The 27,707-nt window shown below is 38.9% G+C and overlaps 1 protein-coding gene across 5 annotated transcripts in view; it reads left to right on the plus strand.

The window, feature by feature from the left end:
* The window catches only part of GRIA3 (glutamate ionotropic receptor AMPA type subunit 3), a 185,284-nt gene that overhangs the window by 118,142 nt on the left and 39,435 nt on the right, over positions 1 to 27,707 (plus strand). For all 5 annotated transcript variants that reach the window (XR_010919702.1, XM_067548186.1, XM_067548185.1 and 2 more), the window contains 2 exons: positions 9,370 to 9,746; positions 18,313 to 18,511. Coding sequence is in view for 4 of the 5 variants with exons in the window: in XM_067548186.1 (XP_067404287.1) it covers positions 9,370 to 9,746; positions 18,313 to 18,511 (576 nt within the window). In the remaining variant the exon portion in view is untranslated. The remainder of the gene's footprint in view (positions 1 to 9,369; positions 9,747 to 18,312; positions 18,512 to 27,707) is intronic.

Consider the following 27,707-nt stretch of genomic DNA (forward strand, 5'->3'; position numbering starts at 1 on the left):
AGTAGTGTAAGACAAAATAGGCCTTGCAAAAACCCATGTGTTTTGTGGGGTTCTTTGTACTGCTCAAATGCAACATGAGAGGACACTCAAAGGGCTTGGCTTGTTTAGGCTAACTAAAAAAAGGCTGAGGAGTGATATGATTGCTCTCTATAAATACATCAGAGGGATAAATACCAGGGAGGGAGAGGCATTAGTTAAGTTCAGCACCAATGTGGTCACAAGAACAAATGGATATAAACTGGCCATCAGGAAGTTTAGACTTGAAATTAGATGAAGGTTTCTAACCATCAGAGGAGTGAAGTTCTGGAATGGCCTTCCAAGGGGCACAGTGGGGGCAAGAAACCTAGCTGGCTTCAAGACTGAGCTTGATCAGTTTATGGAGGGAATGGTATGATGGGACAGCCTAATTTGGCAATTAACTGATCTTTGACTACTAGCAGTAAATATACCCATTGGCTTGTGATGGAATGTTTGATGGGGTTGGTTCTGAGTTACTATGGAGAATTCTTTCTGGGTGTCTGGCTGGTGAGTCTTGCCCACATTCTGAGGGTTTAACTGATGGCCATATTTGGGGTCAGGAAGGAATTTTCCCTCAAGGCAGACTGGCAAAGGCCCTGGGGGCTTTTCGCCTTCCTTTGCCACATGGGGCATGGGTCACTTGCTGGTGGATTCTCTGTACCTTGAAGTCTTTAAACCATTATTTGAGGACTTCAATAACTCAGTCTTAGGTTAGAGGTCTATTATAGGAGTGGGTGGGTGAAGTTCTGTGGCCTGCATTGTGCAGGAGATCGGACTAGATGATCATAATGGTCCCTTCTTACTTCATAATCTGTGAGTCTATGACCATGAGTAGCAAAGATGATGACTGAAAATTGCATTATTCAGTAATATTTCTCAGAGACTAGCAAGGCTAATTGTATTAGAAACCACTCAAATTCTGCATTTGGAGGGTGGGGGTTAGTTGGCTGTGTTTTTAAATCTGACAATTTTATGGGCCCTGCTTATTCCACATCCATCATCAAAAGAGAAATTCACTACAGTGCAGCAATTATTAATGATGAGTTAGGGCACCTGGAGCCTTCGGTAGATTTATTTTAAATCTAAATAAGTAAATGAATGCTGGCTAGAAACCTGGGGCCTGATTCTGACCTCAGCAATGTAAATTCAGCAGGGTTACTCATGATGAACACCAGTTGGAGGCTGCTAAGAATCAGGCATCTAGGCCGCAGATGGTTCACCTAAATTTTAGACTCAAGTACAGGAAGATACTAATTATGTTAAGAAAATCCAATATGTTACATTAGGTAGATGTGTTTATGTCAATAATAAATTAGTCTAAGTGTAAACGTGAGGCTACCTGTTAAAGGAAGGCAATGTAGTGGAATATTCACATATTTATACACACACACACACACACACACACACGCATAAGCATATGTCAGTGCTTGAATCCCTAAAAAAAAGTACTGGAACTTCCTGGACCCAGCTTCCTGCTCCAGAAGGACAGATAGCGGCTTGGTAACCTGGGCCAACTAAGCCATCATCTCTCCTTCTGGAATTGACCCGGTGGTGGAAGAGATGGAGGAAGCAGTGTGAGGAGATGGCACCTTCATTGCCTCCACCTATTCCGCTTCCAGGCCTGGTCTGGAAGGAGAGGTGGCTGGGCTGCCGAGGTTACTGAGCTGCCGCCATTTCTCCTTCCAGCTTGGGGAGCCAGGTCAGAAGTATGCTTACTTTTCTCTGTTGCCTTTTTTTCTATCTTCCCATTCCCCCATATATTTACCCTTGAAAACTGTGAAGTTAATTTTTTGTACCAACTTTCACCCGTTCTTTAATTTTTGTAATAAACATTGAGAAATCCATGGGCAATTTTAAACAAAACACAACCTGAAAACGAAGGGCCTTGTTGATAGCACAGTCCAAACTCATTGCCTCTTCAGAAACATTTCCTCCTACATTTGCTTCATTTTGGGGAAGTCTGGCTTTTTGTGAGGTTTCTTTATTTATTTATTGCTTCCAGCTGAACATCTAGAATCACTAATTAATAATAGAAAATAAATTAAAGTATTGTGAATTATGGAGGCTGCCCATAAAATGTATCAAAGGTAACTGGTAATACTGATATCTTATTTCTAAAACTACTGTCTCACTATCATATTTTATTATGATTTTTTTAAAACAACTTTCCTATCAATTACTGCAAACCAGGGACAGAATAACTAATTTATTCTGAATAAATTGCCAGCTCATTTATTCTATGACTGTAAATAAAATAGTATTATAGTCTACAAAACAATCTATCCTTTGAAAAGAACTGTCAAAAGAGAGCATCTGCCAATCCCTCCCATGAATCCTGAAATAAAATACTACTGGATACATCATAAATCTTTGCTCATATACAAACAGCACAGAGTAACAGTTAATCACATGATAATTCAGCAGTTAGGCACCTAAACATGCAGATACGCCCCCAAGAGGGATTTTTAAATGCGCCAAATTCCTTTGTTCCTTTACTGTAGATAATCATCCAGCAACGGATCGCTGTTACACCAGCACATTCACAACTCATGTATTGTGCATCACATGTACATTGACTGTGTATGGAACACAGTGTGGTTTGTTAACCATTAACCTACCAAAGAACTAAAAATATGTGTTAGGGGATTCTGCAATGAATCACTATGAATCACTATGCAATGAATTAGTGCCAGAACTATACAGTTCCTGTAGTGGATTCTTAGCTGTTTTGTCCCCCCCTCCAAAAGTCTTATTATGTAGATGAACCAACCATGTATTTATTTACAAGCACAATAAATGACTGCACTCTAAGAACCAAATATAATTCTGTGTTTGAAAAAGAAGCCACCTGAAAATAGATTTTGCAACCATGAGTTGTGAGTGTTCCTTCCTAGTAAAGAGTAGCCACTCACATGAATAAGTCAACAGGCATAGTCTGCATGAAAGTCTACAGGAGATGAGCAGATCTATAGGAATGTACATGACGGGCCAAATTTTCAAAGGGCTTCCTTACTTGCATTTGCAAAATTTGAACGTGTATTTGTTTGATTATATTCATAACGACACATTTGTATATGCACCAAGTAATTGCACACAGGAGCAGCTAACTAGGAACACACCTGATCTGCTTGAGCAAATGTGGGGGGTTTTGTGTGCAGAAAAGATGTGCTGGCATATATTAAAGACTTTAGTAAGGAGGCCTTTACAGGGCCAAGTACTGCTGCCCTTGCTCAGACAAAAACCCCATTGAAATCAATTTAGTTTTTGTGTTAATAAAATATGTGAATGGAATAGCCATTAGATGTGATTGTGCAGTCACACTCAGGCATTGCCAGGTATTTATAGTATGTAATTGTGACGAGCTTTACAGGCTTCTTCTTTCCCCATTTCTGCTTATTAAACTTCCAAAGAAAAACCCTCTCTAGTACAAACAACAAATGACAAGCATGGACATCACAATCAGAATTAAATAAAGGCAAATATTCACTTCTTTTGTGGCACAGTTCCTAATCAGCTCTTATTAACCTTTCCTATTAACTTCCACTCACAACTTCTTCTCAAGCATTTTTCATTGGAAGAAAATAGTTTTTTCACAGCAGGAAACCAAAATCTGTCTATAATGGTGTGCAGCATGTTAATTACTGAGAAATAAAATTTCATGAGGATTTTCTGGTCCTTCTGAAATGGTGCTTTACTAATGAACCTTCATTGTCTCATTAAATAATATCAATATTTATTGATCCTGATAGAGTGTTTAAAATGAAACAAGATAAGAAGTAACCTTGTATAATGCTTAGGTGGGATTTTTATAATAAATAGAACAGACATTTATCAAAATGTTTAAGTTTTTATCATTAAAAGCGCCTAGTCCTGTCACCTGCAGGCATTGAAATCATCTGTGCCTGGATTTTGGAGCTTTCAGGTAGCTGCAAGTGCAAATCCTACCTACCTGTTAGACAATATTAAGTGCCTGATTTTTGTGTTCCGTCAGCTATCAGTGACCCAGTAATGTACTTAAGCATATGCCTAACTCCAAGTCAATGAACTACTTGCATGCTTCAGGTTAGGAAACAGCACGAATGCCTTATTGAATCAGGGTCAGAATTTCTGAATAGCATGAATTGAGCCTCAGGTGTAAAAATAGAGGTGCAATTAAATGAGGGTGCAAAATTGTGCCTACCAAACACGGAGGGCAATGCTGAAAAATTGCCCTTGAATGTTGTTTCTAGTTGCATCTCGCTTTGATCTCATACAATATTCTGTGAACAATTATGCCTCTGTGAATTCCAACTGCAAATATATATGTAACCCATGTCTGCTCAGCATGGCACTGTGCCGTCCCCTCTAGAGGTGGCTACACATTGATGAGCCAGCTACAGCCTGAGCTAAGCGAAAAGTCTCTTTTAGCTCAGGCAGTAGTGGCTCATGCACTGCGCTCAAAAAGCATCAGGTTTGATCCTTGCCGCAGACAACCCACCAAGGCATTTCGGCCTTACAGATAATTCTTGAAAGGTTGTTGGTTACAGTACATTTCATAAAATACTGGCAAATTTATGCATAAAAGTAACCAAAGCCAGAACTTTTTCTTTCTATGGCTCTGCTCCAAAAAAGCAGTCAAGCACGTACTTAACTTTAAGCTCTTGAATAGTTCACCTGACTTCAGCGCTCAAAGTTTATCATGGGCAGATACGCTTTGTCAAATCAGAGCCCATGGGCATGATCCAAAGCCCATTGAAGTCAATGGGTCCTATATCATCACTTTTAGTCTGTAGGTGCAGTATTGGCTTATTGCTTGGATCTTTATAGAGATAAGCTACTTTAACGTTCAGGCCTTACCAAGTGAACTCAAGTTAGAAGAGGGAATTAGACTAATGGAAAGAGTTCCCTTTTATTTGCAAAACCGTCAAGAAATTAAATGCAGGGGTAGCTATAGCCACAACATTGTCAGTCACTGCAACTCAGCTGTTTAGAACAATCCTAATTCTGTATCTCATCTGCCCACCTACCCCAAACTACATTATCTCTGCTCCAACACTGTTGATCACAATTCTTTAGGATTCACTAGTTCTCACTGACTCTGGTGTTGATGGATCCTACTGAACAGCGCTTTTCATCCCATTCTAGTCACTGCAAGTATTTACCATTAAACAGAACAGTTTTTACATGTACGGTGATGTTACAGCACATTATGAACATTGGCTGTCTTTTTTAATATCATTGGTGTAGATTAAACTCTCCAATACATCGTGCTTTCTGCATATAAAAGGACAAAATAAAATGGATGTTTATTTTATCATTTTAGAAAATACTATAGATTTACTATCCAATTACACAGAGTTGTAGAGGCAAATGCTGTAAATCAATTCTTCTAAAAAGAAAAACATTAACATGTTCCAGTCTAGCATTTCAAAGAACTCAACAGACTTAACAAATTGATTGCAAATTATGGTCTTATCTCCTAACTGAGAACAAACTCTCCTGCAACTCTCCCACGCATGGAAAATCCACTGAAGTCTACAGGCTACAAGATCACACCCTATATACACAGGCATCATGTCACCAACTACTAAAATGTAGTCACCTCTGAAAACTGGCAATCTCTAACCGGTGCACACAGGATCAAATTCACCGTGTGCATAGAGCCAACACAGGTCCAATATTCTACGTAAGTTCTCAAAATAGGCTCCAGAGTTACAAAAATACTGGTCAAATTCCAGCTAGAGCAGTTCTCTCTAAGGTATTCTGCCTACATAAATTCTTGATTTCCTGTCCTAAACTGAAGTGTGGTAGTTGTTAGTTACTACATTTCATTCCAGGGGTGGTTAATGAAGAAGTGATGCTTGTATGTAGTTCGTAGTTCACATTAAGTGCTTTGCAAAGCTTCAGGATACAAAGAGATGGAGGCAAAATTTTCAAAAGCACCTCAGCACCTGAGACCTAGGTGTCTAAGTCCCATTTTCAAAAGTGATTTAGTACTTTGTATTAGATTGAGGCTACCAAAGGCCTAGGTCATTTTTGAACATGGGACGTCAGCTCCTAATTTAATTGAAAAATGTAACCCTGTGCTAATTTATATTGGGACAGATTGTTGAATACTGCCTTGCTCCACAAATAGCCAAACTGATGAGCCCACTTGTGGAGTAAGGCACTATTCAATGTGAGTAAAATGTTCACAAATGGGCCCTATATTATTATTATTTCATTTTCAGGCTCCTTTTGCAACCACTTCAGCATTTCAGATCAAAGTAGTTAGTAATGGGTTTAGAAAAATAAAAACAAACAACGTGTCTTAGGGATGCAATTCCACACACACTCGTGTGAGTAGTCCCATTGAATTTGCAAGATAAGTTTGCAAAAGAAGCGTGACTACTGCTGGAATGAGTGCGTCTTTGTATATAAATACCACCTGCCTATCTGTTTGCTTACATTATGTTGCCCCTTCCAAAGTGATTTTTTTCCTTCTTATTTAAGAAACATGACCAATACAGCACGGGCTTTCACTTTGTTTTAAGCGATTAAAATCTCCTTTCTCCTCATGTTCTAGTTATAAGCAGTTCTGCGTTAGTTAAGCATCAGTTGACATGCACATTATAAACGTTAGGTTAAACTGAACCCGCTGCAACTCCACTGAAGTCAGTAGTTTTACACCAGGGATGAATATGGTTGTTGTTAATCCCATAACTCAATTATCTGACATTTGAATCGTCAGAAAAACCTGGGCACAAGCTTGTAGGTCATATATTTTTTAAAATTGCTTTAAATGGGTTCAGAAAAGCTTTTCTGCTCCTCCATAACTGCAAATATACTTCAGAAAGGCGTGTTCCAGGTTGTTCATTGGAACTGTGTAGACTAAACCCTTCTGGTGTGTTAGTTATGGAGGAATCCAGCTGAGACATTTAGCTTACAAAAGCAGCTACGCCTACGCCATATGTTTCATAGCTACTTTTCATAATGCCTCTAAGACAAATTGTATTACATAGGTAGCAAACATCAGGCAGAGAGAAACAGATTATTTTTTGTTTTAGACACTTTGGGCCAGACTCTCAGCAGGTGTAAACTGGCATAGATTCATTTACTTTAGTGGAGCTACTCTAAGGATCTGACTCTTTTTGTGGAGAAAGTGAATACTTTTGCATTGCAAAACTTTTCCCAATTCTGTGGAGCATTATTACTTTGTGAAGGTGATAGCACAGTGAAAAGAGAAGAATTCCAGCTGATGAGCTTTCGCTTGTGAAAGACTGTAACAGTTAAAATATGCTATCTTTCCCTTTAACCTATTCTGAGAAATCTGCTCAAATTGACCCAATTCACTTCCATTAGGTGGTAGAAAAACTTGTGTGACTCTGGTTAAAAAAAACCCAGTGTTGCCATACACCTTAGTGCTGGATGCTGGACGTACTGAAGTCAGTGGAGTAGAAATGGGACCTGATTTGTGTAAAAGCAGAAGTAGTGATGTAGCTCCATTGGTTACCTGTACCAAATCAACCTTATCAGTAGCCCTCAGCCAAGCTTCATACCAAAATCATTAGTTATGATATTATATGTTCAGTACTTCTTGCTTTAGTCGAGTCAAAACAAATGTGAGAAAGTAAATGGAAGAGGCCATGAGATTCATCTTGTAGTGTTTCTAGATCATAAAAGAAAAGCAATCAGCCAAACATGGAGACATATGGACTGACTGACCTGTATTACCACTGTTTAATTAGCATGGGATTATTCTACGGTTCCAATGCAATATAAATTAAAAGGATTGCCGTACACGCCCTTCTGCAGAAAACCACAGGAGAAGATCTCTTCTGCAGTTACAGCAGGAAGACTAGAAAGTAGCGAGATTATCGCTTATATATAAGTAAAAACTGTTCCTTTTCTTTTTGAGTGCTTCATCCCTATAGCATCCTATTTGATTATTCTTCATGATTTTACAGTGAAAATTCCAAGTGTGATAAACAATGTCTGTACTAAGTGAGAAAGCCACCGTCTCGTGTCCCATCCCGACGCTTCCAACCTTTATTCAACTATTTTGCTGAGATTTTCAAAGCAAACTCAGGGAGTTAGGTGACAAAATCCCACTATAATTCAGTGGGATTTGGGTGCCTAATTTTGTTCGCTCCTTTGAAAATCCCAGCCTACGTCAACAAGTCAGTCTGGACTGATCTTACTAAAATTAAAAAGAGAGAGAGAAAATCAGACTATAGAGAACCATGGAATTTGTCAAATCATACCCCAGATACAGATTATCACTAGTGAATCACAGAAGCAACAGGAGGAAAGCCATTTTCATGTCATAGTTTTCTAGAGTGTTTGTATGAGCAATATAATCATAAACAAACGCTCTCAGCTAGTCCTGATATTTCCAGGTGTTGTTGTTATCCCTTCCTGGAGTTTAGGAAAACATTGTCAAATGCCTTATTAAGGAATCAAAATGGACACTAAAGGGCTGTCATCAAAATAATCTACATGTGATGAGGGGGCTGGGGCATATGATTTATGAGGCGAATCTGAGGAAACTGGGTTTATTTAGTCATCAGAAAAGAAGAGTGAGGGGGGATTTGATAACAACCTTCAACTACCTGAAAGGGGGGGAGGCTTCCAAAGACAATGGAGGTAGGCTGTTCTTGTGGTGGTAGTTGACAGAATAAGGAGCAATGGTCTCAAGTTGCAGTGGGAGAGGTCTAGGTTGGATATTAGGAAAAACATTTTCATAGGAGGGTGGTGAAGCACTGGAATGGGTTACCTAGGGAGGTGGTGGAAGCTCCATCTTTAGCGGATTTTAAGACCCAGCTTGACAAAGCCCTGGCTGGGATGATTTAGTTGGGGTTGGTCCTGCTCTGAGCAGGGGATTGGACTAGATGACCTCCTAGATGTCCCTTCCAACCCTAATCTTCTATGATTCTATAATTTCAATCCCCAACACAATTCTGTGTAATGACAGATTTTGGCTTTATGACAGTTTTAATGAGTTAATGGTAGTTTATGGCTACTCTATAAAGTAAAATTCAGTGTGAAGATTATAGTAAGACTACGTTACATAACCCTCTTCATATTCAGGAAATATAGAATCAGTTATACTTTAATTGTACAGCTCACTTTCTTCATCAATAATCCATTTTAATTGGAAAACCATATGTATCTAGGGTACGCATTCCTTCTTCATTGTGCCCCACATGTAGAATTATGCGTAATTTTTCATTATTAATAACTTGCTATCAATTATATAATGTTCTTAAATCATTTTAATGACTCCAAAACATACGTAATTTGCAAAGAAATTTTAAGCTTTGTTTGAGACTGTAGATTGAAAATACATGGTGACTGTTTTGTAACTAACTTCAATATTTTCTCTCTTTTCAGAGAGCAGACATAGCTGTTGCTCCACTCACCATAACACTGGTACGAGAAGAAGTCATAGACTTTTCAAAACCCTTTATGAGTCTGGGCATCTCCATCATGATTAAGAAGCCTCAGAAATCTAAACCTGGCGTGTTCTCCTTTCTGGATCCTTTGGCTTATGAAATTTGGATGTGCATAGTCTTTGCTTACATTGGAGTCAGCGTAGTTCTTTTCCTAGTCAGCAGATTCAGTCCTTATGAATGGCATTTGGAAGACAACAATGAAGAACCACGTGACCCCCAAAACCCTCCTGACCCTCCAAATGAGTTTGGGATATTTAACAGCCTTTGGTTTTCCCTGGGTGCCTTTATGCAGCAAGGATGCGATATTTCTCCAAGGTTTGTTCCATATCACTCCATCACCTTTTTGCATTTTATGGTCATATGCTGATGCCATGGTGCATATATGTTACTTTCTCAACCTTTTCAATTCCAAATTTTTTGTTTAACATTTCATCCAATGCTAAGCTTCATCATCAAGCCACGACGCTTATTCACCTAGTAAGTGTGTGAGTGGCATCGCCTTTTAATGCCATTCATGCATTTCTGCAAAAACTTATATACACCATGTTGAGACTGTAAAATGCATAGGGTTTTACATTTTCAGCAATGCTTGGAGGGCTACCGTGTTTTTGCTGCATATCTCATTTTACGGTCATCTGCTTGGTGCATATATTTATTTTGCTTTGCAAAATAAGAATTGCTTCAAAAACCACATGCAACAGCACTTTAAAACACCTCCATGCCAGTCATAGCTTATGCTGACCTTTTAATTTTCCTTTGAGCTTTAGTTCTCTATTTGTTTCCATTGCACCATCCTTTCATCCATTACTAATTTGTTTACTATCACATTCATATATTCATTTCTCCATATGTACATCTAAAAGAGTTGATACTGAATGTGCATCATTATATAAATCTAGTTTTGTCCGATCCCATGTTCACTGTCAATGTGATTTTCTAATAAGTGTTGCCACTTTTCATAAAATTACCTTTTTTCATGCGAATAAGCCATTAGTAAATAATAATGAATAAGAATGAAAATGAAAAATAAAAATGAATAAGCCATTAGTAAAACAGATTTGCTGTTAGCTCTCTTTTAATACACAATACTGATATGAAGTCTGCAGAATTTGATTACTTTTTAAAGAAAAATTTACAAAGCACTGGAGAGAGATCAAGTTCTCTTGATTGAACAATGCATACTTCAAATTTTTTTTTTAAAACAACATAGTAAAAATGTTTCTATGCCTATATCATGAAAATATATTGGTGACATCTGTGATAAGCAGCAAATCTACCTAGCTTCCTAGTAATGGATCTTAACTGGTTTTATGTAAAAATATTTTAATGTCAGTGTATAGCTATAATAATTATAAAAAATATAGTACAAATAATATGCCCTTTCCTCTTTAACAAAGTTGTGGACATATCTTTATTACCTTTGAGAGCCAAATGTTTTCTCTATAAGTACTCATATTCAAAATAAATATAGCCAATTTCCATATACTTTTTGTGCCCCTCTCAATGTGCACACAATACCTAAATCTTTGAGAAATAACCAGACACTTATAGTTTATATAATAAGAGAGATCTTGGATGTAATCCTAGCCCTGTTGAAGTCAAAGGCAAAAATTCCATTGATTTAAAAGGGTCAGGATTTCTCCATTTATAATCTAAAATTAATCCTGACCCAACACTCCTTTCACTCCCAAATCTCCTATTGATTTCATTAGGTATTTAGGTCATGTAAGGAGTGTCGGACTATACGTGTTATGTTTGAGAGCTAGCAATTTGTATGTTGGCAGTGAAGAAAGATAAATTGATTACAGTGATTACATTTTTTAAAAAATGAGCACAAAACACATTTTTCTAAATATGTGCATACATTAATGTTAGCAAGGAATCTGTTAAGTGTTCCTGTGAGCTACCTTATTGTATATCTATAGCTTTTAGCCTGTTCCTCATGTTTATGCACTATGTTTATGATTTAGTCTCAAAATCCGTAACAAAACTATGCCCCTTTGCTTGCTGTTAAAAACCCTGAGCAGTGATAGCATTTAAATTGCTGTTGACCATGTGTTTGCCCAATTTAAAGACCGAGAAATAAGCACGGGGACATCACATGGAAAGCTGCAGGCATTATGCTGTTTTCACTATCCCTGTTTATTGACAGTAAATAGAAATGCATACTTTTTTTTAAGCTCTCATGTGACTCTGACCTGTTTAGCCTTGTATATTTTGCATAATGAATTGAATATATTCTATTTTTATCAATTCCACAATTATAGGTGACTTGGAAATACCTTGTACACAGAGATGGAACTAAATATGTCCAGCGATAACTTTCAACTTAATATTAATACACAAAACCTCATTTGAAAACGTTGTTCAGTTGTTCTGTCATCTTTAATGATAGCATATGGCCAGACAGTTAAATGAGTTTTTATGAAAAAAACAAACATTTTAAATATTTTTAATTCCAGACACTCTGTGACTTTCAGCACTGAGTTGATTTAATGTCTAGTTTATTTTCCATAGAAAAGCACTATTCCCAAGCATTCCATTTTGAATCCGTACCTTTGTCAGGAAGAAACATCATTCATAGTACACTGATTATATTGAATGTTTCAGAATATTTTGTTGCCATTAAAAAGGGATTCATTCTTCCATTGTGAGTTTGCCTGAATAAATTTCTTGTGTGAGAGTGTACAGCACTTTTACAGAGATGCCGACGGGCATTCTGGAGAGATCACTTTTGTGCTTCCTGATAAAGGCTCTTTCAGCTGCCTTTGTGTGGAATAACTGTGACATCTATTGCCTAGTTATCTCAATAATAGGTGAGTATTCTGTGTGGATATTCCAAAGGATATATCCCTATACTCCACTCTTGTTTAATAGGATTCGTCTAACCTGAAACAGATAACAGCTACTCACTGTGTTCAGAACATCCCTCTATGGAATCAACATTTGTTCCAGCTGTTTTGTTCTGCTATCAAAGACTACTGTGTTGTCAGCATAGTGACCTAAAGTATTGAGAATCCACTCGTGGTGGGTCAGACATAGCTTACCTAGCTGTCTTTAAATGGAGAGTCCGTACAACAGATGAAAAGCAGCACAAAACACAGTCACATTTGTAACTTGCTTTGAGCAAAATCATTTCCTTACAGGTTGTACGAGTCAATGTCTTTTCATTCCACCCTGTACTCATACAGAAGTAAGGGACAGAGTAATCAATTGCTGCTGTAAAAGATAGGATTTTTTATTAAAAAGTACTGCATGAGTCTGGTAGATTAAGGTCCAGGGACCTGTTTCTTCCACTGTGAAAACCAAGTGACTCCTACTGAAGGCAATGGGAATTACTTATAGTGGGACTTTTGAAAGCACCTAGGCATGTAACTCCCATTGAGTTCCTGTGGTGAGAGAATGGGAGAACTGGAAATGCTGTTACGTATTCTTTCATCAGCTGGGGTTAGGGTCATGTGGTCAAATCCTGTGCAAACCTATATCTCATGCAGCTCTCTCACACTCAATGAGCTTACTGGCAATGTAAGCACAGAACTTGGCTTACAGTTTAGATACAGCAGATTACATGTATGCTTGAAAGACAAAGCAAATGTAGAGCTTCAGATTTTGCCCAAAGGAAGTTCAGTGTTTTACATTTAGCCTTGCTAGTTGTAATATTTTATTAATCTTTTACTGGTGAGAAGAGGCCAATCAAAAATGGATGTCTGCAAAGCCAATTTTTTTTTTAAATTATAGGAAATAATACACATTTTGTGGTCAAGAGTAAAGGAAAAACTCAGGCTCTTTTGACTATGGATAATAATTTGTTTCTGTGTATTACTGTTCTGCAAAGTGTATGCAACTTTTACATAATAATGCTGTGGTTTTTCTCTTGTTGCTAATTTGCTCTCATTTAACTCCATGCTTCCTCTCAAATTTCCTCTCAAGGTATGCTAACTTTCTGTTTACTTCCATTTCAAAGTATCTCTGGAAAACACTGTATTGATAATATTGTCATTCAATTGCCATGTCTTTTTATCGATCTCAATATGAAATTAGTTTATACCAAATAACTCATTTTAAAATGAATGTTGTACAGTTTGCCGACTCTCTGATGAAATGGGCAGTTTGTAAGACATCAAAAGTTGCATGTATTTTTTGAACAGGATCCTTTTAAACAGCAACGCTGCACACCTGATACAGATGTGACCTCTCTAGAATGGTCATTTTAGGTGTTTTAAATTGCAATCCTTTTGTCTGTAATTATCAGAGTAGTGGACACTCAAGTACGTGATAGCTCGAGTAATACTATAAATATTCTCATATTACCAGCCTAATTTAAATTCAGAATTGACATACTAACCCTTTTCTCCCTCAGACCTCTACACCAGCCCATGCAGTGAGTATAAGCAATCTTCCCATCAGCAGATGGAGTTGGGAGGGGAAGGTCCTGAGATGTTACTTTCCCTATAAAAGAGGCTGACAGAGCCTGCCCAGTTGTGGTCCAGCTCTTTGGCTGACTGAGCTAGACACTTGCTTTTCACTTGCCTCCTCCCCAATCCTGTCCAACTCACCAGTTGTAGCTACTTTAATGTAGGTTGCTTCAGAGTGGTGGGTGTTTAATTTTTCTCTGCATGCTCTCTGGAGCACTCTGGGGGAAACAACTCTTTGGTTTCATCCAGCTTTCTCTGAAATGACCTCAGCTCTTGGAGTGAACAGAAGCTCATTCCAGATTTAAAAGAAATAGATCCAAGAGCTGGAGAACTAACCTGGTCCTCATCCTACAACAACCAGCTCAACTTCACATCCCTCAGGAAATCCCATCCCTTTAAGTAATCTCTCCTTCCTTCATCTCAGCATCTCAATGCCCAGACTCTCCTGCCCTGAACTGTTGGCAGGTATTTTATCTCGTCATTGAAAGCACTTACCTTTCTGCATGTGTACAGAGCTGTATGAATTGTGTGACTGTATGACTTCATGTGGCCATGTGTTTTCACTGTTCCTGTATTGCTTTCCTTCTGACTAGCAGCCCAAATCTGGAGTCACTAGAGAAATATCAGTAATGGCTCCTGCAGGAGGCTCATGTTGCATTTGTGGTACTTTCTTCTCAAAGAGATGGGGTCAGTTCTTAACCTGTTCTGACAAGTCCCAACTTCCTGTCAGATAGTGCTCAACTCTGGGACTTCCAGATGGATGTGCTGAGATTTTGTATTTTTTTTGCTTCAGTGTGTGTGTGTGTGTGTGTGTGTAGAGCAGTTTAGAAGCTGAACCCAAAGCTCTGTTCTCCCTTAGCCACCCAGGTGTCATCCTGTTGCTAACACTCCCTCACAGATGCTCACTTTATTTCACTGAGGAACGTCTTAGGGAGCTTCCATCAGCTTAGAGCATCTGCACTAGCAGTGCTGCAGATACACCTCTGTAAGCTCTGTAGCATAGCTATAGCCTTAGAAAGATTCCTCAGGCTGCTCCATTACATTGTTTTACACAGGTGTGACTAATCTTTAAAACTGCCTTTTCAGTGGGCTTCTGTTTGGGCAGACTGGGGCTGGAGCATCAAGCTTTTTCACTGCTCAGGTTATCAGGATGAGGTAGTGATCAAGTCTGTTCCCTGTTTCCTCTAATTCTGTGTAGACCCCCTGAAATGCTGAAGAGAAGGCTCCTCATACACTTAGTGCAAAGAGCTTTTCATATGTACTTTGCAGGAGAACTAGAATTTAGGAAATCAAGTCAATCTATTTATCCTTTTGGGAGTCCCCAAGAAAGGTTTGACAACCTCTGTGCCTTGTGTGTCTTATTGAGTGTGAGACTGTATTAAGAAAGCTTATGCTGTCCAAAACACTGAAGGTTTCTGCCATAGCTCATGCCTTGAAAACCATCTCTTCCTCACGGGCAAAGAGGCAACACTTCCCTTCTAGAGATGAGCAATGTGGCAACCTGAACAGCCTTACATACTCTTTCACACCATTACAGACTTGATGCAGTGGCCACTGCAGATACTGACTTCAGTAGGTGGGTGACGTGTGCTAAAATCCATCAGTTTCTTAGTATCTTTGGGTACCAGCCTGCGGCTGTTTTTGCAGTGAGATTTGCTGTTGTGTTCCCTGAGCTAAAGGCATAGTGGAGAAGCACAACTTCATACCCATTGGTGTGACCTCTAACCCAGCCCAGACTTCCCATTCTGTTTCTGTTGTTTTGGCAATATTTTTATGAATGTATTTTTTAATGTTGGGGTTTCTTAGAATTGAAAAGAATTTTTATTACTCAGGAAATGTCTCAGTGGACAAGGCCAGCTAGCCCCCCCCCCCCTCCCCTTTATGGGCTAGGGATAGGGTTATGTCACAAGAATATTGCCTTTTTCTCATCTCCATCTGTTGGTAGGCAAACTTGTACTCACTGCCTGGGGGGTGGCACAGAGGGGCTTGAAGGAACTAAATAATCAGGTAAGAATGTCTCATTTTCTCTACATAGAGGGCAAGAATGGTCTATCTGCTACAACCCTATTTGTCTGTTTCTTTATCATCCGCTGCAGAAGATTGGTGTTCACTAACTTTTTCTTGCATACACCATGTAAATAATCAATAGCAATTGCATATATAAAATGAATGATATATGGTAAGGGCCAAATTCATAAAAATAAATATTCTTAGGGATTTTCATAGATGTCATGCTTTTAAAAAACATGAAAACTTTAAGTTGTAGGGGGTGTGAGTTTTGATTCCCCCTCCACTCAAAATAGACACTTTTCTTGTTGATGAGGCTGAGACGAAAGAACCCTTAGGTGGAAACGTTTGGTAAAACATTTATGCACACATATATCACAGACCAAAAAAAGGCTTTGAAAGAACATTACGTTTGCAAAGTCGAGAACTCCCAAGTTAGGAAATGTCAGAATTACGGTTGCCCATGCGTGTAAAGTTCCTCATTTCCTCTATTCCACGTAAAACAGAGGATCATTTTCAAAGCAGAAGAGATACAGGTTTAGCAATAGGCATTTAGCCCTGATACGCTGTACTGGTGCATTATAAAAATCATACATATGAATGACTAGTTCCTCAATGTGTGGTAAGTGTGCTGTTTCTAAGATAAAATTACTGCAAGTGTGCCAAATGGGACCCCGTTTTTCAGCCATTTCAAGTGAATTTCTTATATAAATTGTGGGCTACAGAATCAAGGTCCATAAACTTTAATATATTTGGGACCTGACCCTGCTTCTACTGAAATCAGCAAGAAGTGGAAGAACAAGTAGTTGAATGGATAATTTTGTACCAATCTTCTGCAATGTTACTGATCACAATGTCATTGATCAGCAGGTGCTTAACCTGAAGCATGCACATAGTCCCGTTGAGTTCAGGGAAACTACTCACAGGCTTAAGTACATTGCTGGGTTGGCACCAGAGTGCTCAGTGCCCTAAAATTGGTGTTTTGCTTGAGGAAGGAATACAGGATTGGGCCTCAGACCAGCATAAGCAAGGCCTTATGCTTCGTTAAGATCTCTGTCTACAATGGAGCTACACTCATTTACCCCAGCTGAGGACTGGCCTTTTGTTTATTTTACAGTGATTTTAGTTTATTTCTTCTGCATTTTTAAAAAACGAATGGAAAAAGCAGGCAGTGATTAGATTTTTCCCCTCGCTCCCGTGCTACTGTGGTGGTATGTGCTGAGATAGCTATGTGGCAGGCCCAAATGATTAAATAGGGACATGCATGATTTGGAACAGTGGGTTTTAGACATGCAAATTTTAATTAACATAAAATGTCTCCTCCTTTTAATGTGTAGGATTCAGACTCTCTAATTCCCCCTGGCCATGGCATGAGCAGACCACGTATTGCTCCCTTGGAGTAACTCCCCTTCCTCAGTGGGGAGATTGCATGCAAGACTTGGAGCTAAATAATCAGTCAGCATGCAGCATTTTCTTAATTTTACGGGACTTTTCTGCCCACTACTTGTCATTGATCTGTTGCAGAATGAGGAGAGGGTGGGGGGAGTGGGAGGCTCACCAACCTTCACCAAATTTCTGCTTCCCTTGATCAACTGCTGTTGACCTCTTCCTGGCCCCTCTAATCCCTATAGACCCCTTCCTTCATCTGCTTGTCCTGCCTGACTTCTGGAACTCAAGTGCCTTGAAAATGCATACCCAGGATATGCCTGGCAGTAATAACTACATCAAGGTGTTCCATTATTTCTCATAAATTACAAATTACCTTATTTATCCCGTATTAAACCTGTGTATTTTACACAATAATTATGCACTACACATCCAATTAACTTTTTCACATCACCTTACACATTCCTTTCTTGGGACAAAACTCCTAATTAGGTTTTGGTAGGATCGAATAAGAAGTACACAATAGAGTCTTAAAGCATCAGTGGTATCATCCTCTGCTTCATTACTGAAACTTTTCTCCATCAACTTTGGGCCTCATTAAAAATAAATTAAAAGCCAAAACTTCAAGATGTGTTTTAAACTGTACCTATAAAATTTGTACACATCCCCACTTGCACAGACATATAGGCATGCATGCACTTAGTCTCCGATCTGCCAAGATTTATGTCTCTCCTAACAGTGCATAAAATTAAGTTATCCCATTGAAATCGTAGTGTAAGACTTGGCAGGATCAGGGACTTAGAGATAATCCTGTACTCAGTTTTCACTCAAACACACACTTCCGTGAGAATTCTCCTCAGTAAACCTGGGTAAGGATGTCAAGGGTTGGTTAATGATCATCCATTTTATGTGCACAATGGAAACCTGCACATATGGATATTTGTGCACCTAAGGGGTTATGCATGCAAACTTTACAGGCGCAGTTTAGGATGCTATAATAAAAATGTTGCTTCCCTTCTAGAAGAGAAACACAAAATGAATTAACAATCTTGACCCCGTCTGTTTTACCATAGATCTCTCTCAGGCCGAATTGTCGGAGGAGTCTGGTGGTTTTTCACACTCATCATCATCTCTTCTTACACTGCCAATCTTGCTGCCTTCCTTACTGTGGAAAGGATGGTCTCTCCCATAGAAAGTGCAGAGGATCTGGCTAAGCAAACTGAAATAGCCTACGGAACCTTGGATTCAGGCTCAACCAAAGAATTTTTTAGAGTAAGTAGTAGGGCTTACAACAGGTTTGTTAATCCTATATTGTGGTTTTTCTAACTAATAAATGCCTCATAAACAAGGCCCTGCGTCTGCAAGCACTTATATGTGGGCTGAACGTTGCTTCTGTTAGTCGCTTCCACTGACATCAGAATGGAGGAGCAGCACCTTAGAGCAGCAGGTTTAGGTATCTGTGGCCATTTGAGTAGCGAGGCAGCTCTCCAAATATCGACTATTACAAGAAGAGTTCTGGCTACCCAGTTGCAGAAGCTCACATTGTGCAGCAATATCATGGCCAACATAACATTTAGAATAAGACCATTGGAGTAGTGATTTTCTAGGTGTTTCACATTGCCAACAGTCAATGAATAATAATTCAGAGCTTCCAGTGTTGGCCTGTCTTTGCCATAATTAAAAAGCAGGGTGGGAAGCACGCTTTTGCATTTTATATGATAAATTGCATGCTGGAAATATTTCAATATTGTACAGAATTTTTAAATTTTCTTTTGCATTTAATAAGACAATGCTTATGTTGGGGGACGGGTTGGAGATTGGAAGTGGTGAAAAATATTTTTCAAGATTTTTCACTGGTAAATAAATATCTGTTTAAACCGGAAACCAAGGGCAAGATCTTCCACTGATGTAAATCAGCTCAGGCGCTGGCTCCGAAAGTACAAATCTGCACTAACTACGTGCACTACCAGCCTAGCCAGTTGAGTATGTAATCACTATATTCACTACTATCCATGACCAGAAAGATTTTCGAGATTGGATCATTTTTCCAGGCTGAGGACCAAACCCCTTCTCCCACAACCCTCCCCAGAGTAAGGTTAGAGGATCAGACCCCAGGTGCAATATGAGAGGCACATGTTAATAATTTAGTGGAGAGTAATGGCCATATTGTTGTGTTACTAACAATTAGCTTGAAGACTTCATCTATTTTAATCTCAGTGGGACTTGTTCCATACATCCTGTATTTGCAGGGAATCCTGAGTGGTCAGGAATAAATTGTTTAAAGGAATGAGAGGTGCCTTCCTTACCATGAGCTGAATGACATAGGGCTCAATGGGAGCCATAAAAACCTCTAAAAATCATCTAAACCAGATTCTGTATACTTAAAAATGTTATGACTTTAAAGTCCCTTCTGGCATTAAGACATTAAGTCTGTGACATTTTTATATTATATTATTTTTTATATATATTATATATTATATATATTTTTTATATGTAGAAAAGCTTTCAATGGTGCAGGACTGAGTATTGCCCATCTTGGGACTTGGTGTAAGTTTTAGGGAAACTGGAGAAGAAAAACTCTCTCTTGCAGGTTTATTAAAAACTGAGGGCTGCTTGAAGCTACTCAGAGGGTTGGAATGTATCAGGGATTAGAGAGTAGGTAAGACGTTCAAAGAGGCATGATAAATACATTTATCACCTGCTCTGCAGTTTATTCTCTGATTATCGCCACCACACACACAAACACACACATTTATATATATATAAAATGTATATATATATATAAAATCACACACAATAGTTCCATTTAAAATATCTCAATTTACCACTTGTGTTATCAGATACCATAGTTGCACCCTATTTATGCATTAAAAGATTAGTGTTGACTCCACTGCCACTGTTGATAAATGCTGCCTTTTTTTAATGGTGACATAAGTGTGTAAAATTTTGCATATTTTGTTAAATCACAAACCTTTCACCACATACACATACAAACAGCATCTGTATAGAGAGAAAAAGCTTTATGTTTCCAGCAGAAAAGCCATCACAGTATTAGAAATCTTTCATGCTATTTACACACAACTCACTTTTCCTACAGGAAAATTCTGCATCTGAATAGCTTTCACCCATGACTATAGATAGTAAAAGGAATTGTTAGGTAGAGTTCTTTATTTTCTTAATAGTCTGATGTAATGTGGAAATCCCTTCTCTGAGCAAGATCAAAGGAGCAAGTGTTTTTTGTGAAAGGAAACCAAGTCTAGTAAACGTATGAATATTTTATTATGCTGTTAATAGTCTTGGGATGTTCTCTGACACTCTCCTCAAGCGAAGGGAAAGCAAAGTTCTAAATGAGGATGAACTGGAAAGAGCTGGCGGCTCTATCAAGGCCTAAGGAAAAATGAAATGGGGGTGGGAGGAGAGCAGAGCATTGGCAACAATGGGAAGCACAGAATTCTGCTTTATGCTAACAAGGAGGACAAAAGGGAGAATCGGTGGCACAGAAACTGGGCCCTCTCAGTTCTCCTCTGTGTACTGTGAGTAGCACTAACCAAGGCTTGCCTACGTTTTACTTTCTTGAGCTCTGCATTAGTTCAGTTGTATTTTAGCTGCTGGAGAATACCCAACTTAAGTGTCATGACGTAGCATGGAATTGATTGTTGTACCTAGTCTTCTTCTGTTGATTTGAGAAGAAAAAGGTATGTCTTTATGAAATGTGTATGTTCACGTAAATGTTTCATTATACCAATCTCTATTAGCTCCCTAACTTGATGATGATAATGTTGGCTTAAAACTCAAAATAACTCTTAAAGAGGTTTGCAATTTTTCAGTGCCTGCTTCATAGATTATATTCACTCTAGGCTTTGGGCTTTGTCTACACTACGCTACACTATAGCCCTTTTATTATCACTGCGGAGTGTAAGCTGGCCACAGGCCACAATGGTAAAAGTGCCCTATCTTGCCCTCTCCACATTAGTGCTTCACACTTTGTAAGCACCAGCAAGAGCTGCACCAGTGCAAGCCAGTAGAGAGCAAAGTGCTAACAATTCCCATTGTAGATGCATGCCCACAGAGATGGGAAGGTTAACTGACTTTAAATAATTGGACCAGGAAAGAAACAGGCTTTTAAGACCCCTGAGGGAAGCTTGCATGTGATGGGTGTTCTCTTTTCTAAGACCCGAAGCTAAAATGTTTCACCAATCACGCCTCTCAAAGTAGATTTTACTGGCTCATGAATAGAGCCAGATTAACAGTACAGGGGGGAAAAAGCCTCTTATTTCTCTTTACAATGGGTACAGCACAAGCAAGTTTCATCTGTCCAATATCTTAACTGCCTTTAAGAGTGAAATGTGTCCATAGTCCATTCAGTCCTTGGCCTCTTTTCTAAGACTGTCAGCAGGGTTTCCATTTAGTACTACCTTTTATTGTGTTTTTTGTAACGTGGACATTTATGTACTAGGAACTGGACTGAGGCCAACTCCTCATTCTACATGAGCAGATGGTAATGACTTTCGGCTATTTCAGCTCTGGGCAGGTTCCAGCCAGTGACCTATTTTATAGCGTTGGCTATTTCTGAACCCATTGCCATGTCTTCCAGATAGCTTTGATCTACATGCTTTGATAGTGTCTAACGGAAACATCCCTTTTTCAAATGGGCTTGCTGAATGCTGTCCAATCTGACTTTTATTTCACAGTTGTCACAGCCGGCCATATTTACTATCCTAACTAATTGGTGAGTTGCTGTTTAAGGATATTCCTTACCCCAGGATATCCACCAATCACAAGGAAATTTGTTTTTGATGATAGTTGCTTATTTCTGATCAGAAACATTTTACAATTTTGCAACAATTAGCTTATAAAGACATCATTTAAATGGCAATCAATAGATTGCATCAGTTCCCATCATGATCTCAAAGGGCATTCATCCATATTGAGAGGGAAAACGAACCCTCTCCTTGGAGATTGATTAACATAAAGACTTGTATTGAAGACTCAAAAATGTTTATCTTTCTGTAGAAAAAACTGCTACCGTAGAAAGCAATTACAAAAAATGTAACTTCCTTCCTTTATGGATTGTATATGTTAGAACCAACATCTTCTAATACATTCAATTAAAATTTCAACAAATATGACCAGCACATCAAATCAATATGGTGTAATTAATCTACATTCAGCACTGAAAATGTCTAATATCACATTCTAATTGGTTTCAGAATTCCAATATGCATATATTCCAAAGAAGTGACCTTTCCAACCAATTAGTAATTCTTCTGTAAATGGGGCTGTATTTAAACTTCAATAGAAAAGGAAGTACACGTTTCTAGACATTTCGAAGTGTAAATTGCTCTTGCATTCTGATAGCTTCTTTTAACTGATCACATGTAACAGCATTAAGAAGCTTAGCAATAGACTTCTGCAAAACAACATGTATAGACCATTTTAGGTTAATAAGTTGTTGATAGCTTGACCATTTAGAAGGATTTATTGAAAATATTTAAAATTGTATAAAGGTGTCACTAGCATTGCTTTAGTGCAATGTGGTGATTTACAGAAGGAAATACTGTGGGATGGGACATTTAGAAAGATCTTATCTTGCATTTTCTCCTTTTTATGGAGAAACTGAAGTCATCTCATCATCAGACCACTAAAACTACGTTAAAATAATGTCTGGGGGGGAACTGGCTGGCTTTAAAGGCTCAATAGTGGGTCACAGAACCTTTTATTTCCAGGCCACTGGTTTGACTCCAATCAAGGAAACTAGTGAAGAAAAAAAGTGTTGCCATCCGATGGCTATTAGTTGCCCTATTGGCTCCACATCCTGTTCCTAATTGCCTATCACAAATGGCACTAATTGTCAGCCTTGTTAGATGCTTCGGCTGACAAGCCAAGGATCAAATAGACATGGAGGCTGAGCTGCCATCTTGCTTGTCCCATTGGTCACGTCTGCACAGTGCTGATATTTATTAGCTGTTGTACAGGGAGGTCTGACACTGACATTGCTTATTGCCTGTGCTTTATCTATGCTGGGAAGAGCGCCATCTCAAGCCCTTTGGAAATCAAAAGAGGCCAACCAACACCTCTTCCCTTAAAACTGAGATACCTTGAATGGTTTTTTTTTTGTTTTTTTTTGTTTTTTTTAAAGAAAAGAGTCTGATACATATTGGCAAAAGTCAGGAATGTCAGAGGCTGAAATCCACAGGTGGAATGCAGGGGACCTAAGAACATGGAGTGACTTCCTACCATATGAGCTGCGATACAGGGACATGATTGGATACATGAGTTACGGATTTACAGTCTTAACTCCGACACATCTCACTTTTGTGGGTTTTAAGGAAATTTATGATGATTTTAAAGCAAAGCATCTATAATCTAAACTGGGCAAGTACAGGACAGTTTTCCAGCAAACCAAGGGTGTTATTAGGAAGCATAGAAACTGCCAGGCTGGATCAACCCAGTATCCTGTCTCTAACAGTGGCCAGCACCAGATGCTTCAGAGGAAGGTGTAAGAACCGTACAGTATCAATGTGGGATAATCTGCCTCCCCCATTAGGTCTTGTCCTAGTCTTTGTGTTTCTTTTCTGGTCCTGCTGGTCCCCCTGCCATCTTTTGTCTCACTTCACAGGCCAGTTTTCATCTTCCAACCCCAAATTTATACTGATAAAGATTTTTCATCTTATTTCTTTATATGCTTTCAGGGTGTCCCTTCTTAACACACATCAGGGCTCTCTCTCTATCCCATCGCTTCTGGACAACCCATCTGGCCACATCAGTAATATTCCTATCTCACTAATATTTTGCACATGTGTGTGCACACATCAGGTCTCTCTCTCTATCCCATCGCTTCTGGACAACCCATCTGGCCACATCAGTAATATTCCTCTCTCACTAATATTTTGCCTGAAAATGTTCCTGTTATCTTACATGGTTTTCTGGATGCATTGAGCGCTTGGACCTCCCTTGCAGCAATTTCCACAGAAAGCGACAGCTTCTGTAGTCTCCTCGTATGCCAAACCAGGCTCAGAAATGAGGCCTTTCTGTACTAACCCTCTAACGCTTCGCTTGGTTTCTTTCATGAAGCCAGAATGAAAGCAAACAATGACTGAAGTACTTGCACAATCTCAATACAAGTGAAGGTGGGGTGCACGCGCCACCCCCTGGGGCAATTTAAACCAGCTCACTGGCACCTTTGACAATCCTGCCCTAACTGCCATCCAGGATCTGGCCCAATATCTTACTTGTGCCTATTGAGGAAGAAATTGTTAGAGGAAACAACCAGAATATGTTCTGAAGCAGCAGCATGTGCTCGCATTATACCAGTTATGATTTAGCAGTCATGTTACCGCCAGTTGTGCTTTCCTGCTGTAATACAGTATGAAGACAAAGAGTGCTGATCACTGAAATAAATTCTGTCAGAAAATGATGTAGTGAATGGAGAATGGAGAATGAAAACCAATACGTCCTATGCAAGATTTATGCATTTAATCCAATCAAACTATAACCTACTGTAATAGAGCCTGCTAAAAATACCATGGGGAACTCTGTTTTTGAACCCCACAGGCTTCATCTGGAACTAAACTCTGTTTGATTTCTAATTTCAAAATATAGTTTGCTTATGAAGATATAGGGCTTGTTCAGAGAAAAGCATTCATAAATATTTTGCTCTTGACTTTGGATAAAACTAGGATAAAGGAAAGGGTTTATGTATTTTGGCATCAAGCACGCAGTGATCATAACAAATGCCTGACAAAAATACTGACGTGTGATTACACGTATAGCCTTTAGAGAATGGAATATCACAGAAAACCGATAGCTTCCAAAATCTGAGATAAAGAGATCTTTCAGATCTGATGTGGAAAGAGAGCAATCAGGCAGAGCATTGACTCACACCTCCCTTAAATAGAACCTGGTGAGTCAAGGTTGTTTTATTTATTTATTACACAAAGTTTGATGGGAAGGTCCGCAGTATTAACTAGTCATTATTTATTCAATGTTACTAATAACTGTTTAAAAAAACCCATATTTCATATAATATAGGTTTTAAAAAGGCTAGCACTGTATGATTTCTAACTATTTTTAATAAATAAAATATGGAAAACAGCATATATACACACACTATATAAAAACATGCAGAGCGTGTGTGTATGTGTCTGTATATACAAATATTTCTAAATACATATGTCTATGCATAGAAATGGCAGTCTTTCCAGTGAGTGCATAATGAATGGCCTGATAGTAGTTATTTTCTCTAACAACAATCTGCTTCTTTTGTCTGATTTTTCTTTCTGCATAAACACTAAACAAGCCATTTTAAAGACAGGCGCAAAGCTAGTGTTACATACCTACAGAGCAATGGTTTTCTATGAAATGCTCTAATTAAATGTGCTGTTGTCTTTACATGTTGGATTGAGAAAGAAAATGCCTCCTTATGGAAATTAAAATTAGCAGAAATAAAATTCATTATCCACCCACTGGGAAAGATGTCATTCGTCTAAAACCTAGGGTTAATAAGAATCGATCATTTAATAAGGAAGGCAGACTAGCAAGATTTCTAGCCAAAGCTTATACTGATTAGATTTTAGTAGCAAGTGTTTGCATAAGTATTCACATTATCATAAACTATATACCATGCACGCTTCCATTCACTCTGCTTGCTTTTATAATGGGGCTTTTCAATGCACATACATGTAACTAGAATTTAATAATGTAAACTTACATATGTAAATAAACATTTAGTTACCAATGGCATTGTGCAGGTGACTTATTTTATCAGGTCAAGCATAATACATGGAGGTGAAATAACACAGTATCGGCTCTAGCTGTGGATATACTACTGAAGCAAAGCAGTGAGTGCCCCAGGGAAAAATCACTTGGTATTTGAATGTTCTATTTTCTGGAGAACAGCTATATGATAATGACATTGCTCAAGACAGTGGGGACCCTATTTTCTCAAGTTACTGTACTATTTTATATAACCCTGTTGTGTCACATTAATATGTATTTGATATGGAGACATTTAAAATACATGAGTGCTGATAAATTACATAGAGTGAAGCTAGTTTTACTTTTGCATGTGCACACGAAGGTTTAGAAATTATAATGATGTGAATACGCAACATCTCATTCAGTCTACTGGGATTGCGCCATCATTGCCTGTATATTGGCCTATTCTGACTGGAGCTGAAAACCTGTTAGGCCTACCAGTGTCCAAATTTTGTGCTGACAATGTTGTTATGTAAATTTATTAAGGGCCAAATACAGAGCGTGGCCTGAGAAGCTGAGCTAGGTGATAAGGAGATGTCCAGAGGATTCCTCCCTGCTATACCTCCCTTGGTAACCCATTCCAGTGCTTCATCACCCTCATAATTATAATGATTTTCCTAATATCCAACCTAGACCTCCCCCACTGCTACTTGAGACCATTGCTCCTAGTTCTGTCATCTACTACCACTGAGAATAGCCTAGCTCCATCCTCTCAGGTAGTGAAAGGCTGCTATCAAATCCCCCCTCATTCTTCTTCTGCAGACTAAACAAGCCTAGTTCCCTCAGCCTCTCCTCATAAGTCATGGGCTCCAGCCCCCTAATCATTTTTGTTGCCCTCCGCTGGACTCTTTCCAATTTGTCCACATCCTTTCTATAGTGGGGGGGCCCAAAACTGGACTCAGTACTCCAAATGAGGCTTCACCAGTGCCGAATAGAGGGGAATAATCACTTCCCTCAATCTTCTGGCAATGCTTCTACTAATGCAGCCCAATATGCCGTTAATCTTCTTGGCAATACGGGCACATTGTTGAATCATATCCAGCTTCTTGTCTACTGTAACCTCCAGGTCCTTTTCTGCAGAACTGCTGCCTAGCCAGTCGCTCCCCAGTCTTTAGTAGTGCATGGGATTCTTCCGTCCTAAGTGCAGGACTCTGCACTTGTCCTTGTTGAATCTCATCTGATTTCTTTGGCCTAATCCTCCAATTTGTCTCGGTCTCTCTGTATCCTATCCTTGCCCTCCAGCGTATCTACCACTCCCCCCAGCTTAGTGTCATCTGCAAACTTGCTGAGGGTACAATCCACCCCATCCTCCAGATCATTAATGAAGATGTTGAATAAAACTGGCCAACCCCTGGGGCACTCTGCTTGTTACCGGCTACCAACTAGACATTGAGCCATTGATCATTATCCATTGAGACTAATGATCTAGCCAGCTTTCTATCCATCTTATAGTCCATTCATTCAACCCATACTTCTTTAACTTGCTGATAAGAATATTGTGGGAGACAGTATCAAAAGCTTTGCTAAAGTCAAGGTATATCACGTCCACTGCTTTCCCCACACCCACAGAGCCAGTCACCTCATCTGGATGTGCCCCAAAATGTATGGGCAGGACTAACTTTAGGCACAGGCTAAATTGAAGAGGTTAGCATGACATGAGATCTTTCCAGAGTTGACTACCAAGGGCATTATCTCTTCTAAATTTCCAGGG

Source organism: Emydura macquarii, unplaced genomic scaffold, assembly GCF_026122565.2.
Source record: "Emydura macquarii macquarii isolate MOO-44397 ecotype Brisbane River unplaced genomic scaffold, CSIRO-AGI_Emac_v2 contig_1253, whole genome shotgun sequence".
Lineage (NCBI taxonomy): Eukaryota > Metazoa > Chordata > Testudines > Chelidae > Emydura > Emydura macquarii.